Raw genomic sequence first — 14,744 nt, 5'->3', positions numbered from 1 at the left:
GCAAACTCAATATAAAATTATTAAAGAATGCTTTATTTTTCTTAGTATTTTCTTGCTCCCGTCCTAGTGGGACAGAATAATGAGATTTAAAATATTTTAATAAGGGCATCAGGCTATTTGCCAAGGGGCTCGAATACTAAGTAAGAATATTTACATGTTTTAAGACCCTGGAGGAGGAATCAGTGCAATGCTCTTGAAACACGTACACACATCACAAATATGACAGTTAATTTTAATTTACTGGAAAAGAAAGTACACACTCACTTCAGTTTATTAGGCCTCATTATTCTCAATGAGGCTAAAGGGATGATTATCTTTAGTTGCTCTAATGTGGCCTAAAAGCAAACAGTCTTCCTCATAAGGACAACACTTACTGAAATATGTGAATTTGTACTAAAACACTGTGAAATTGATCAATTTAACTTACAACAGGGGAAATTTAAAAAAAAAAACCAGCACTGCTAACAACATTTTCTACCATTATTCTGTCCAGCTCGGTTCTATGACTTAAATCCTGACTTTTGAATTTAATTTTTAGAGGAAAACAAAGCAGCATAGCAGTCTGACTCATATCTACACTGTAAACAGGCTGATTCTGTGCTTTGTAGCCTTCTTTTGGTAACATTTGCTTACAAAATGATAATGTTTATAAACAGAATCGACATTCTGTCTCCTTATGTCTGGGGGCAAGAAAAAAAAAAATCACCTCCAGATTAACATGACAATTTATGCCCGGCAATTCTGGAGGCATCACCCTGCGCATATTATTCATGTTACCTTAAAAACAACACCATAAACACATGCTTTAAAAAAAAAATAAAAGTAAGGGAAAGGAAGAAACAGAGAAATTGAGATTTAGTGTGAAGAGCCTTACCTCTGCCACACAACCCGTCCGCAGCTCTGCCAAAACCATCCCACCAGGCAGGCCTCAAGCACTTTTTTACAGCAATAAAACGCCGCTTTTAAACTTCCTGTTTATCCAAACACCGGCCCAGCTTTCCCGCAGCTCGGAGCCGGCACCGCTCACCCCACGAGCGACAGACAGGGGAACCCAACACCCCAAAGCTCCGCTGGCAGCCCCAGCACCCCAAAGCTGCCCTGAAGGACCCAACACCTCAAAGCTGCCCTGGGGAACCGAACACCCCCAAGCTCCCGTGGGGAACCCAAGCTGCCCTGGGAACCCAACACCCCAAACCTCCGCTGGCAGCCCCAACACCCCAAAGCTGCCCTGGGGAACCCAACACCCCCAAGCTCCCGTGGGGAACCCAACACCCCAAAGCTGCCCTGATGGACCCAACACCTCAAAGCTGCCCTGGCAGACCCAGCACCCCAGAGCCCTCCGGGGCGCCGCTTCAGCGCCCTTTCAGTTCGGTACTTCGGGACGACTCGCACCCCCGCCCCTCCGCCTCTGGTTTTTATTTCCCTTTATGTTTTCACCCAACCTCAAAAAGCAGCCACCGGGCAAAGTTGCGCCGGCGCTGCGGCCGCCCAGCAGCCCGCGGCGGGGCCCGGAGCGGCGGTGACGGGCACACAAAGCGCGGCGGTGGCGGCGGCGGCCGCTCGTGTGTGTCCCCCCCCTCCGCCCCGCTCCCCGCCCGCCCCGCACCGCGGCGAGCAGGCCGGATGGTTACCTAGAGGCAAGCCCTTGTTCAGGAGGTGCGAACTTCCCATGGAGGCGCCGCGCTCCGTCCGCGCCCGCCGCGGGGAGGAGGAGGACGGTGAGGACGAGGAGGATGCCGGGGGGCAGCGCCGCTCGGAGCCGCCGCGGCAGCCGCGGCATATGGCGGCCGCTCCGTGGGCGCCCCCGAACTGAGCGGCGCCTCGGTGCGCGCCCCCGCCGCCGGGCGCGTCCCCGCCGCCGCCGCGCGCACGCGCGCCCGCCCGCCCCCGCGGGAGGGAGGGAGGGAGGGGCGGGGTGGGGCGGAGGGGGGGCGTGGGGGGGAGCGGCCGCTGCCGCCGCCGCCGCCGCGCCCCCCAGGCTCGATCTCCTGGTTCTAGGCGGGCGCCGAGACGAACGAGACAGCGGGGCGGGCGAGCCTGGCTCGGCCGCGCGCAGCGAAACCGGGACCTGCCCTGGGACGCGATGTCGCCACTGCTTTGTTTTGTTTTGTTCTGTTCAAACTTCGGCGAAGTTAACGCCGGCTGCGTTCACACAGTCACGGAATGGGTCATTTTGTAAGAGACCACAGCGGGTCACGGGATCCTACCTCCCCGCTCAAACGAGGTTTTCCCCGAGCGCACGGCTCAGGATTGAGTCCAGACGGGTCTGGAAGATCTCCGGGGAAGGAGACTCCACACCCTCTCCGGACAATGTATTCCGTGTGCAGTCACTGAAAGCAAAGAAGTTCCCCGCACGTTCAGGTGGAACTTCTGCCCATCACTTTCTGCCCGTTCCTGCCATCACAAACATCAGCACTTCTGGTGTTTCGCTGTATTTGTGATCTGGCTAAGGCTCTTCCCTCACGAACTAACAGGAATGAAAACAAATCAAGCCACAACGCTGTAATTTTGCTCTCAGTGAGGGTCAGTGCCTCCTGCAGCACCCACGATCCGCCCTGAAGTGCCCCAGAACGAACCCCGCGGTCTCCGCAGGGTCGGCACGGCCGCGAGCGGTGAAAATTCTAAGAGAAAGATATTCTAAGAAATTCTGAGAGCAGCGAATTGCCCAAAGCCAAGGAATCCAAGGCCGATTTCTTCCCCACGGGAACGCTCCCATCGCGCCCACGTGGCCGCGGTCCCTCGGGGTCACCCCGCGCCCGCCAGGCCCTCCCCGCCCCAACAGCGGCGGCGGCGGCCGACGCGAACCAAAGCGGTGGCGGCGCCCCCGCGGCCGCTGGGTCGGCTGACGGCGGCCCCGCCCGGGCGCGGTGAGGGAGCGGCGGCCGCCATGGCCCCGCCGCCTCCTGCCCCGCGGCTTTTTTTCTCCAGAGCGCCCGGAGCTCCGCTCCAGCCCTCCCAGAAACTTTCGCTCTACTGGCACAGCTGCCCCTTCTTCCTTGCCAGCCGCGGGCGGGAAGCGGGGCCGCGGCCGTTCGCTCGTCCGTCCCCACCCACAGCCCAGCCCAGCCCAGCCCGCCAGCGAACATCCCTTCTCTGGGTTTTTCCAGAAATAAAACGATCGTTTCCTGTCAGCAACCGGCCCCGGCATCCCTCAGGGACCCGGACCCGCTCGGATAGAGACAGGCACTCCTGGGTAGCAAACAAGAGCAGTTCACTGGGAGAACGGACAGGGCTGTAGATTTTTCCCCGGAGTTTTTTGGGATTGGTTTGCCTATGAGGGGAATATTTGAACCCAGAGGTTATGAAGGGTGGTTTCTGCCTCTGAGTTGTGTGGATTTCAGGAATCCGCTCAGGGCACAACTCAAGGATTTAGCATAACCAGGCAGCCTTCAGCAGCTTGGCTCCAGCTCCCTAAAAACCTGTTTTCCCCCATCATTTCCCAGGTAGTGTGTCCCTTTCATGGGATTATCCACCGGGATTGGGAGGTAGCTCCCAGGACAAGTTTATGCAGCCTCTGATTTATCTTCATTTTCCTCCTGTATTCCTGGGAAAGCCTTTTGTGGCTCAGCACAGACGTCTCAGCCATCCCTCAAAGAACAGCTTCCCTAAATTCTCACTGTGCATCACTAGGGCAGCATCTAGCCAAGCGCCTCATGTGGGGTTTGTATAAATAAATTTGGGTTTAATCACTTTAAAGTGGCTAACCACTTTATTGCCATTTATAGATGTTAGCAAAATATAAAAACACATACATATCAAAGCTCTAAGGAGAAAATAATTATTTTTTTTCTCCCTCACTGCTTCAGTTGCCATGTGGCAAAGTATCAGGAATGAACATTAGGGGGTCAAACACGCTTAAACCACAAGAGAAATATCTGTGAATACCAATATGGATATGAAAATCTCCAGAAAAAAGAAATTACTAGAGGAAAAGGAAAAAATCAAAAATGAAATTAAGAATTCAGTTGCATTTTTTAACAGAGAGACATAAACAGATCCAGGCACTGAGACCATGTCCTCGGTGGGGTTACATGACTGGGCAAATGTTTAGATCTAAACTGGAACTGCTGCTTCGGGGAGGGAGGGGAGTGTGGCGCAAAATATTATGACAAGGGGAGTGCTCTAAGTGAGGATAAGTTGGCATGATGAACAGATGGAGGATTCAATAACAGGAGGTTATTAATACTGCAGTTTGGTATTCTCTACGCTACTTCGTGAAGGGATTCATATGCTTGCTCTTTTTCCTCTTCTGATTGTACACAGACCTAACAAATACACACACTGTAGGTACCAGGGGACTCGGGTTCCTCCTGGCACACCCATCACTAGTTCATGCTTCCAGGGAGAACATCCCGGGCTGCATCCTCAGCTGATGCTGACTGGACCAGCAGCAGCCAGCCCAGCTGCACCTGCTGCAGGGAACAGCTTGTCTGACCCCATGCCCCAGCCACAAGGTCCCTGCACCCTGCTCCACAAGGCACCTGCTCCACAGAATGAGCTATGCACACTCCCAGGACGGAAAAGAACATGAAATAACTCAAGCGAAATTGAAGTTTCCCTTCAGAACACAATGCATTGCTCTTTCTGCTTCAGAAAATGCAGCTCATTTTTTCCCAAATTCAGCCCCCCTCCCTTGCATGGCTGTCAGTGGCCTAGTTCTGGACTGGACATGGGGAAATGCAGGAGCACAAGAGCTGATTCCAGCCAAGCCTCTGGCTGTCCCCACACATTCTGCTTCCTGCTTTCTCCAGCAGCTCGCCTCTGGATCACCTCACACTCAGTCATCTTCACAACTTTTACACCCTGGCTCACAGGGCTACAATGCATCTTTCACAAAGCCCAACAATCCCCATCCTCTTCCTGCACTCTCTTCTTTCACCAGCAGTGGAACACAGCTGAGTGTCCTCTGTGCCCTGCACTAAGAATTATGGCATTTTTCAAACTGTTCCTTGGCTTCTCATGAGTCAGCTGGAGGAGCACATGTGCTGCACAGCAAAGACATTGTTTTAAGTGTATCTGTTAACAGCCACATGTATAATTTAAGTACAAGTTTTATTCCCCTCAGAGTGGGCAGCCATAAGGGCATGACCCTGGGCTGTCACAAATTCAGTGCATTAGGGCTCACTATCTTTAGCAGATGGGACTTTGAAGATAGCGAAAGAGGAAGTTTTGCTGTTTTACCCCCTAAGATATGTGTTGAATGTTTTCTGAAGTGTAGAGTGAGCTTTGACAATTTTCTTACACAAAGATACTGCTATTGTGTGCTTACAGATTTTCTTTGGTTTGTCACAGCCATGCGTGCTGGTTCTTTCATGCATGATTTTGCTTTGTTATCAAACAGACGTCATTCATTGTAACAGTTTTTAAAGCCATAAATTTAAAACCTTTATGCATTTTTAATCAAAATGCAAGATTATGTTTCAATGGAATATCTTAACTTTTGTCAACAGTAAATCTTGCAGATGCTATTATGAGATCCTAGGAGAGATTTATGTCAGAAGAAAAGAATGGTTGGATAAAGAGGGCCCAACACTTAACCTTTATCCTAAAATAGATTGTTTAAATGTATAATCAAACTAAGTCGATTCAATTTATTTAAAACCTGGAAAGAAAACTTTGTTTGGATTTAAATATTTCTTTAATTCTTTCACTTAGATCCTGAGGAGCATTTGTTTATATAACACACAGAGAGATCAGCCTCCTTTGATTTTGCAATTGCGTATTTCAATTACAGCTTCTTTTTTTTTTAGTTATAACTTCCCCTGTGTGCAACTTCCCACTGCAAGAAGTTAATGCTTTCTGGTTCATGTGAAAAGTCATTTTGGAGAAAAAGCTACAGGTTTTGAGGGGAAAATGGGAAAAAAAGAATAATTGACTAAAGAGAACCACCTCATCTTTAAGAAATTGCAGTCATTGCAAGCATGAAATAAAATAGAGGACCTTCATCTACTGTTAGAAAGAAGGTGAAGGATGAAAGTAGCAGATTAAAGTTCCACTTAATGAACAAGAAGTTCAGCTGTGTCAAACACTCAAAGTCATTTTTGAAATGCCAAATGTGCATTGCTCCTTTCTCAGACTGGAACAGCTCTACTAGGTCTATGCTGGAAATACAAAGTGAAGAAGCTTATAGTGAGCTGAATGGATGGAAGAATAAATTCCCTTCAAGCCGCTGAACACAAAAAAACCTCTCTCTTCTGATGTTATCTGTATTAAGTGACTAAGGGATATTCTTCTTGTTCTCACCCTCTTCATACAAGTGCTAAAAACATAAGAACCCAGGGTCAAATTAAATCCTCTGCATTTTCTTGTTGTCGTGAAACAAGGCATATTATTTTCCATCCAGTCAGGGGGAGTTACCAGACCATCTCCAGGATGGTCTGTGTTGTGGCCGAAGAGAAAAAGAAGCCAGAGATGAACAGCAGAAGAAAACTATCAAGAACCATGAGTGGATGTCAGCCATTGTCCATCTGTTCACAGTGGAATAAATCCAGACCTGAAGGAACAATTGCAACCTGCCCCATATGGCTCCCTCCCTTCTGCGCCGGCAGGGCTGCTTTGGGGATTTGACATTGGATGAGGTAAAGGAGAAGCAGCACAATCTGTGTTCCCAGAAATGAGCAGCCAATTAACATGAAAGGACAAAAAATGGCTTAGTGACCCAGGGAAGGTTTTCTCCTCCTCACCTGAAATCTTGCTCATTCCAACTGTGTAACTGGCATAGACGAGGGTCCTGCTATTAATGAAATCTTAACATTTTACATCTAGCTACTAACAAAATTCTGTGGACAGTGGGAATCCCTCAGTTGGTGAGACCACAGATGCAGCTGTCTCCCAAAGTGTTAAAGAAGGCATTTAGAATATATTACACTCACATTCCATTAAAAATTATAATGCACTATGCTTTCAACATAATGAACCAGTGTAACAACATTCTGCATTTACTTTTATACAACTGGATTATTGAGTAGTAATTTACTTCTCAAGTTTTAAATCAGTCTGGGCCTGGCCATGAAGCAAAGTGCTATTTTTTAGATGATTAAGGGAAGTAGGCTCTGGCCTATGCAGAATAGTTATGAAATCTGACTGTCTCTTTAGAATTATAATGAGAACCAGATACTCTTTATGATGCTTCATTCTGCATGCAAAAAAAATGAGATCTACATATTAAGGCCAACTGAAGGGATCAAAACCCACAAGTCTGTAGTAGATTCAATAACCTGCTTGGTGGTGGCAATTTCACAGGCAATATGGAGAATAATGAACCATCCCATGGCCTAAGCAGAACCAGTGGATGTCCTGAGGGAACTTGCTGCTGGGAGTGTGTTAGTGAGCTGCAGTGTCATTTGCACTCTACTGTCCTCCACCTCCTCTTGAGTTCTAACACACTTGGCATCTTATTTTTATCAAAGTTGTACAACAAGGAGCCAGGGAAAACAGCAAAAGTTGTATCGGAGATAGTTCTCAAGTTCCCAAACAATTCTATTTGCATTTGTGACTGTCATTCATTCACTAGGTGGCACAGAAAGCATCATACTTCCTTGTTTCTTCCTTGTTTCAAACACACTCCACAAGACTGAGGATGCCCTCAAGAAAAACTAAACACATATGAAATCAAAGCCACATCTCACTAAGAATTTAGCTAGAGAGTTTTCTCTGAAACTTAGCACAAGTCTTACCCATCTGAAAAACCAGCCAGGATACTAAAGGATGAAAAAAGCAGAACAGTGAAACTGTGTATTTGCTGCAAAGGACCTTAGGCACAAGCACACACTGGGATTATGGACATTCATGACATTGAAATGAACTCTCCTGCTTTGTCAGATTTTCTCAGGATGATGACAAGTTACCAGGCTTGAATTTCATCCTCTTCCAAAGTGAGCCCTGCTTTGTATCACCATGAAATACTGCAGTACCAGCATTCCACTATCACCTGCTGCTCAGATAAGAGAGTGGTTCATCAGTGAGCCAGAGGTGAGCTCTGGTGAATCCCCACAGCACCTCCTGAGACACCCAGCACCTCCCTGGCTGTCCCTGACTGATCACAGCCCTGCAATTCAAACCCGGCCCTGCTGCGCCCCCACACCAGTCAGCAGCTGCACCCCACCAGTGGAGCACTACAGGCACCCACAGTGGCACAGCAGCTGTAACAAGCAATACAAGACATTGCCTGGTACACTGAAAAAGCCTGAACACATTTGCCTCAACACAGTAAAACCTGCCCACTGATAACTGCTAGATCATTTAATGGACAACAATAAAACATGCAAGCTCTACCTGGAGATTAAAATTACTTAATTTAATTTAAAAAGTAGTATATCCAGAAATTTGTAAACAAAATGAGAAAAACATCCTATTAAATATGCAAGAAAAACCCAATATTATTTTCAGTCAGTGATCTTTGAACTCTAAGAAGACAGGAAAACTAGAGCAGAGAATCACAATAAGCAAAGAGCTGGGCAGTGAAAATCAATTCCATATTTACAACATACGGAACAATATACAGGCCAGGCAATCCATTACAGCGAATGGTTGATGGTTTCAGACCAGTAAAAGAAACTAGCAAGGTTTCATGTGTAAAGCACATACCCCATCAGCCAAGGAAACATACTCCATGTTCTCTGCCTCCATATACCTGGCAACACAATAATATTTTAACCTTCTCCTAATACATTTATCTTTTCCTAACAAACATCTGTAGGAGGTTATTGAGAAGGCCACCTTTTTGCTTTTATTAAACCAAAATACTCTTGTACAGCTCTTTTACTTCCTATTCTCAAGACTTAAAACTGAATAGCTGAAAAGTAAACTGCAACTTACCCCTATGCAAGACTCCCCAAGATATAATTCCCATCCGAAAGGGATATCAATTTATGTGATTTACAGAGTGATGTGAAAAAAAAGTTAAAGATATTGAAAACACTCCCTTTGTATAGCTGAATAATGAGAGAGCAGCGTGTTCTCCTGGCAGAAAGATCACACTACTTATACTCATGTAACACAGAATTTCAGTACAGAAGCAAAGGCGATTCAGAGAGGTGATAATCAGTATCAACAGATTTACTGCTCTTTGAGCTGATCTGTGCTGCCAAATACCCTGACTTACAGACTAAGGCAGCACTGAGCATTATGATAGGATGGCATTATTTAAAGATTAATGGATAAACTTTCCAAAGGCCTTATCATATTACATGAAGAAGATACTGCAGAGAGAACACATCTCATGGAAATGTTTACTAAATCATTGTCTTTTTAACGGTTCAATTCCTCTACACAGGAAAACACCATCTGACAGGGATGTTTTGTTGAATTTGTATCACAGCACAGCACAGCTCTGGTCCTACAAGTGTCTTCTGGGAACTGCATCATCTCACAACAACCCCTGCTCTGACACAGCAGGATCACCGGTGCAATTTCACACACAGCTCCTCTTGTGCCAGGCAGGCATTGCCAGGGTGCCTGGGCTGACACATCTGCAGCATTTGTGACGCACTGTGGAAAGCCCACAAAGATCTCACCCTGAGCTGTAAACAGAACTGTTTGAGATCACTGAGTGCAGCCATTAAGCAGCACTGCCGAGGCCACCATTGCTCCATGTCTGTTAAATACCTCCAAGGACAGTGACTCAACACAGCCTGGGCAGCTGTTCCAATGCTTGGGCACCCGTTCCATGAAGAAATGGTTCCAAATATCCAATGTAAGGCTGCCTGGCACACCCTGAGGCCCCTTCCCTTGCCCTCTCCCTGAGGGGGTGGCGCTGTCCCAGGAGGAGACGGGCTTGGTGCAGCGGGAGCTGCCTCACAGAGCCCACACGGACAGGCCGCAGCTCCCAGCTCTCCTGCAGGCCCTGCTGCTGCGTGGGTGCTGTGGCTGCTGCGCGGGTGCTGTGGCTGCTGCACGGGTGCTGTGGCTGCTGCATGGGTGCTGTGGCTGCTGCACGGGTGCTGTGGCTGCTGCGCGGGTGCTGTGGCTGCTGCACAGGTGCTGTGGCTGCTGCATGGGTGCTGTGGCTGCTGCGCGGGTGCTGTGGCTGCTGCACGAGTGCTGTGGCTGCAAATCTCCCCAGAGAGCCACGGCTGCTGGGAAATGATACCGAGGGGCTCGCAGAGCAAAACGAACGGCATTTAGATAAATTCTGTGACAGTTCTGAAAGGTACATTTCCTGGAACTGACTATTGAATAGAAGAGGACTCGGAACATTATGTTCCTTTTGAAAGCACTTTCAATTAATGCAGACCATGTTGAATATCTTGCTGCCTTTTTTTTTTTTCTCATTTATTTCATCAAGACAATTACTTGGTTTCCTAACATATGCTGTCTTTTTCATGGAGCAGGGTATCTTATACTGCTTTTATGTAACAAACTATTATTTTTCACTACACTGATGTGCCATCTGAATTACAAGATCACAAGTAACACAATAAACATTAAAAATCTGCAATCGACAATTTTTAAATTTTCATTTTTATCCCATAATCCCAAGGAAGATCTTAAGGTATATAAAGCCTATTTTTTCCTTCAAATTCTTATGGTTTCTTTGGTCCTGAATAATTCCATGAACAGCTGAAGAGTCACTGATATCAGAATACTCTCTTATTATTTTGTATTATTTTATGTATCTGGAAGAATGATCACAGTACAGGCTTGTACATCACCACAGGAAGAAGAAAGTTCAGCAGACATAGACAAAAAGGGAAATACTTCCATGCAAACAGATTGGGTTCTTAATTAAAATGATTTGATACGCCTTATGAACAGTGCAAGTTATATCACAGATGATGAAGTTACCTTAGGAAAAATGTACTTTAAATTAACTACTGGAAGCTAAAGACAACTGAGCTGTAATAATAAGTAAATGTACATAGATAAGGTATAAATAATTAATTCTCCTTTCCTGACAGACCTGGAAAGCAATGGGAACAGGCTGTGTATGGCCGTGTGTGCCGATCTCTCACTGACGTGGTTCCAGCCCCGTGACCCAGAAAGGTTAAAGTTTGTGTCTTTCCCAGAGGCTGCACCTCTATGATTAACATCACACAGAGGCCACTTCAGAAAGAGCTATCACAACAGAGGAATGAACAATAATTCATGCAGATAATAAATAGTCTAAGGAGAAAAAGAAAAACAACCCTACTTTGGTTCAATGAGTATTTTGGAAGTTTTTCCTTTTATGCATCATAACTGTAACTTTTACTCAATACCAAGCACTGAAGGAGATGATTTATTTGTTTTTTGAGGTTTTACAATCACAAGAAGAATTAAGCGTTCCCACTCTATTCCTGAATCTTTCCTGACAAGAGATTTCCAACTCCACTAAAATCTATGGATGTTTTCAGATGTGGACAGATGTCTGAGAGGCCACAGGCCGAGGTCATCAAACTCATCTCATTTGTGACCTAAGCTCGGTCCCTTGGCTCTCTTAAAAAAAAAAAAAAGAAAAAAAAATAAGGGGAAGGGAAATGACACCAAAGAAATTGTTTGCCAATTTATCTAGGAATTTTTTCTGGTTAACTTTTAATCTAATAGCACACACAGAGTTTGATAATATAAAGCCAAGATGATGCACATTGAGAAGATATATAATATATACTTGGTCATCTATCACACACTGCTCCTCACAGCCTAATTATTGTTTATGGCATTATTAGCAGTCAACTGTCTGTTATCTTCTGCACATCTAACCAACCAGATTTTCAAGAACTCACATTTAAATCTCATTTCAAAGGCCATTTTACTGCACTGAGTTAAACTGCTTAAATTTATATGTATTTTACATAAACCTTCATTTATCAACAAACAGCTCAATTTCTTGGTTCTTGAAACACTCAAAGAAAAAAAAGTACCATGCTGATGCTGACATCATTTTGGCTGCTTAAGGGAAGATAAAATTGGGTCTCTCAAAGCTGCAGGCAAAATACTACAATGGATAACAAATATTCCTTGTGTATACATGATTGGAACGGCTGTCTCCATTGGGCACTGACTGTACATTGTGGAGCACAGAATGGATTCAGAGAATATTTTATTGTTACAGTCAGTTCATGTGGACATGCACTATTCAAACAGTTTATTTTACAATTGCTGCTACCTGCTCCCTGACCCCAGAGATGCCTTCTTGCTTAAAACAACCATCAAACCTCCAAAACACTGCAGAAATCCACCATGGAAATAAATAAATATATATACTCATGGAACAGGGGTCTATTTAGGAAAAAAGCAAAGATTCACTGATGGCAAATTTTCTGAATCTTTTTCCCTCTGATGGCCGCAGGGTAGTCTAAATTTTTACATATAATACACTGTTCAGATCAACACTGTTTCTGTTCTGCTCTTAAAAAAAAAAAAAAGAGGAAAGGAGAAAAGAGGTTTTGCACAGGAGCATTAATAGTTCCACTTGCCCTGTGGCAAATGGGGAAAATATGTCAATGTGAATTACTGTACTGTCTCCATGGATCAAGATTTCTCTTAGTGCTTTCAAAATTCCACTAACAGAAACAATTGCTAAGAGCATTTGCTACTTAGCCTGCTATGCTGGAATCAAATAAGACCCTAGGATCAACTAATGCTAAAATATTATCTTCTATATTGATTTTCTCTCCCTACATTAACTGAGGAAAGAAACAGCTAAATAATTTCAGCTGGAAAGAACAGTCTATTGCTCTCACAAGGACATCCAAAGAACTTAAATAATCAAGATAATTGCAAAACAGACTTTTGAGCAGCTTACACTACCAGAAATGTAAGAATATCACAGTATACTACTTCTTTCTGACCCAAACAAGTGGTACTATATATATATATATATATATATGACTCACTACATGGTTAAATGCAACATCTCTCTCTCCAGAAACCAAGCTCACCCACATAGATGCATTAGAAAAAATAATTCTAATTGTGAGCAGTTGTGCATGCACATTCAGATTCAAAGGAGTCAGCCAAATACTAATAAATACATTGCAAGTCCATTTTCTATACTGGAAGGCTACTTTATGGGGTTTTTACTAAATTATTTTTTTAATATCCTTTTCCTAATACTAGATTATGGTCTCAATTAATTAATAAACATTATAAACATTAAATTTCAACAATTGTTGAAATTCTTGGGCCATTGGGCACGTCTGGTATGAAAATTTATTTCTAAACTCGATCTGGCCAACAAGAATGAACAACTAATGAAATCCAGACACTGTGTACTTACACACTGTTGATTATTTCTACTAAATAGCAAATTATTTTCATTAGAAATTAATAATCTTAATTCGTATACTACATTCATCACCAGGATTCATAAATATTGAAGAAATTCATTTAAGGCAACCATGAAGGTGCAACAAATGAGAGCTTTGCAGGATGTCCCAGTTAGCACACTACTGACATTCTGGTTTAAGAAGTCAGTGCTCTACAAGGCTGATAAAAACAAACACATATTTAAAGAATCATGATCAATTATCTTAGGACACATTTGTCAATGAAAAACTCTCTCAGTACGGATATTTCTAATGGGTATTTGTCATCATCTTCACCAACAATGTGGACATAAATAGAAAATCTTTGCAAAAATTACTAGGAACATCTTAATAATAACTGACTAAAAAATAATAGCAAAAGCGCAGTCATGCAGTCATTTTGGATCACAGATAAATAAAGAAACAAAGCATGCTTTAATAAACCCAAGATGGAAAGCTTTGCCATTAGAGAAGGCTACTGCCATGCTGACAGGGTAGGGAATGAGAGCCTGGAAAGGGAGGTGCAGCTCCCAGAACACACCTTGGCAGGAGGAAGTCATGTTGCCTGGAGAAAATCCTTACATTCAACTATGGAGGAAATTTTTGCTGTTGTGGACAGGATTACCAACATTATACACAGTGAACTGCTGCTGCCAGCTCTGGCATCCATATTCTGTATGGGTGAAAGTTTGCAAAAAGAAAAACTCGGTGCTGGAGAAAAAACTGCCTTGAAGAACACAATGTACTGAGATTGCCAAAAAATCCCTGCGAGAGATAACATGATTACACTTTGCAGGGGGAAATACCAGACACTAAAAGCCTGCCTGATCTTAAAGGAAGACATCATAACACTGAGCAGCTTAGAAGCTCATTCAAAGTCTGTATTTTCTAGCTTATTTTGTTGTTGTTGTTCAAGTGGATGTTATTGACTATACTGCAAAGGTTATGGTCATGTCTTTATCTCCTGAATACTTCAAATGCCCTTCTGAAAGATCAGTCTAATAAAACATCTGGGGCTGAACTGCATCAGAGATGCACATGACACAAAGAGCGTTTGAGGTAACCTGGTAATTCCTTCCTGATCGTGCCCTTTGGGGAGTTACAGCTCCAAAACCTGGAGGCTGACTCACGGTTGGTCACTGCCTCACTCCCTCCAGCATGGAGAGAACGGATGAGCTGTCTCACACAGCATCATCTCCTGGTATCAGTCTCGCCCTGCTCCTGACATCCATTAACAAAAAGCAATTACTGCTGAGAAGCTGAGATGGAGAGAGATGTGTTACCACAAACCAGCTGATTTCCAGCAGAGAGCCCATGGTGATCCCACTGAGAGCACCTCAGACAAGGGGAGAGACGTTTCTACAGGGCTCCAGTGGGAAGCCCCACACAGCATGGGAAACACTGACCTTGGGGACTTTAGTTGTAAATTAATAACAAGTTCTTTTTACTGCCATGCAGTGACTGACACGGTCTGGGGCTCGTGCACTTGTGCATCCAAGTGCACCAAAACGGGGTGTC

General features: G+C 44.6%; 1 protein-coding gene across 7 annotated transcripts in view; it reads right to left on the bottom strand.

Annotated features, from left to right (window-relative positions):
• The window catches only part of CTBP1 (C-terminal binding protein 1), a 237,030-nt gene that overhangs the window by 66,067 nt on the left and 156,219 nt on the right, over positions 1-14,744 (bottom strand). For 2 of the 7 annotated variants that reach the window (XM_064711962.1, XM_064711961.1), the window contains exon 1: positions 1,632-1,854. The exons of the other annotated variants lie outside the window; for them this stretch is intronic. Coding sequence is in view for 1 of the 2 variants with exons in the window: in XM_064711961.1 (XP_064568031.1) it covers positions 1,632-1,671 (40 nt within the window). In the remaining variant the exon portion in view is untranslated. Of the gene's footprint in view, positions 1-1,631; positions 1,855-14,744 lie in introns of those variants that run through there. 7 annotated transcript variants of the gene reach the window in all.

Source organism: Zonotrichia leucophrys, chromosome 4 (assembly GCF_028769735.1).
Source record: "Zonotrichia leucophrys gambelii isolate GWCS_2022_RI chromosome 4, RI_Zleu_2.0, whole genome shotgun sequence".
Lineage (NCBI taxonomy): Eukaryota > Metazoa > Chordata > Aves > Passeriformes > Passerellidae > Zonotrichia > Zonotrichia leucophrys.
The sequence above is the reverse complement of the archived record's forward strand: the minus strand, read 5'-3'. Positions and strand labels throughout refer to the sequence as shown.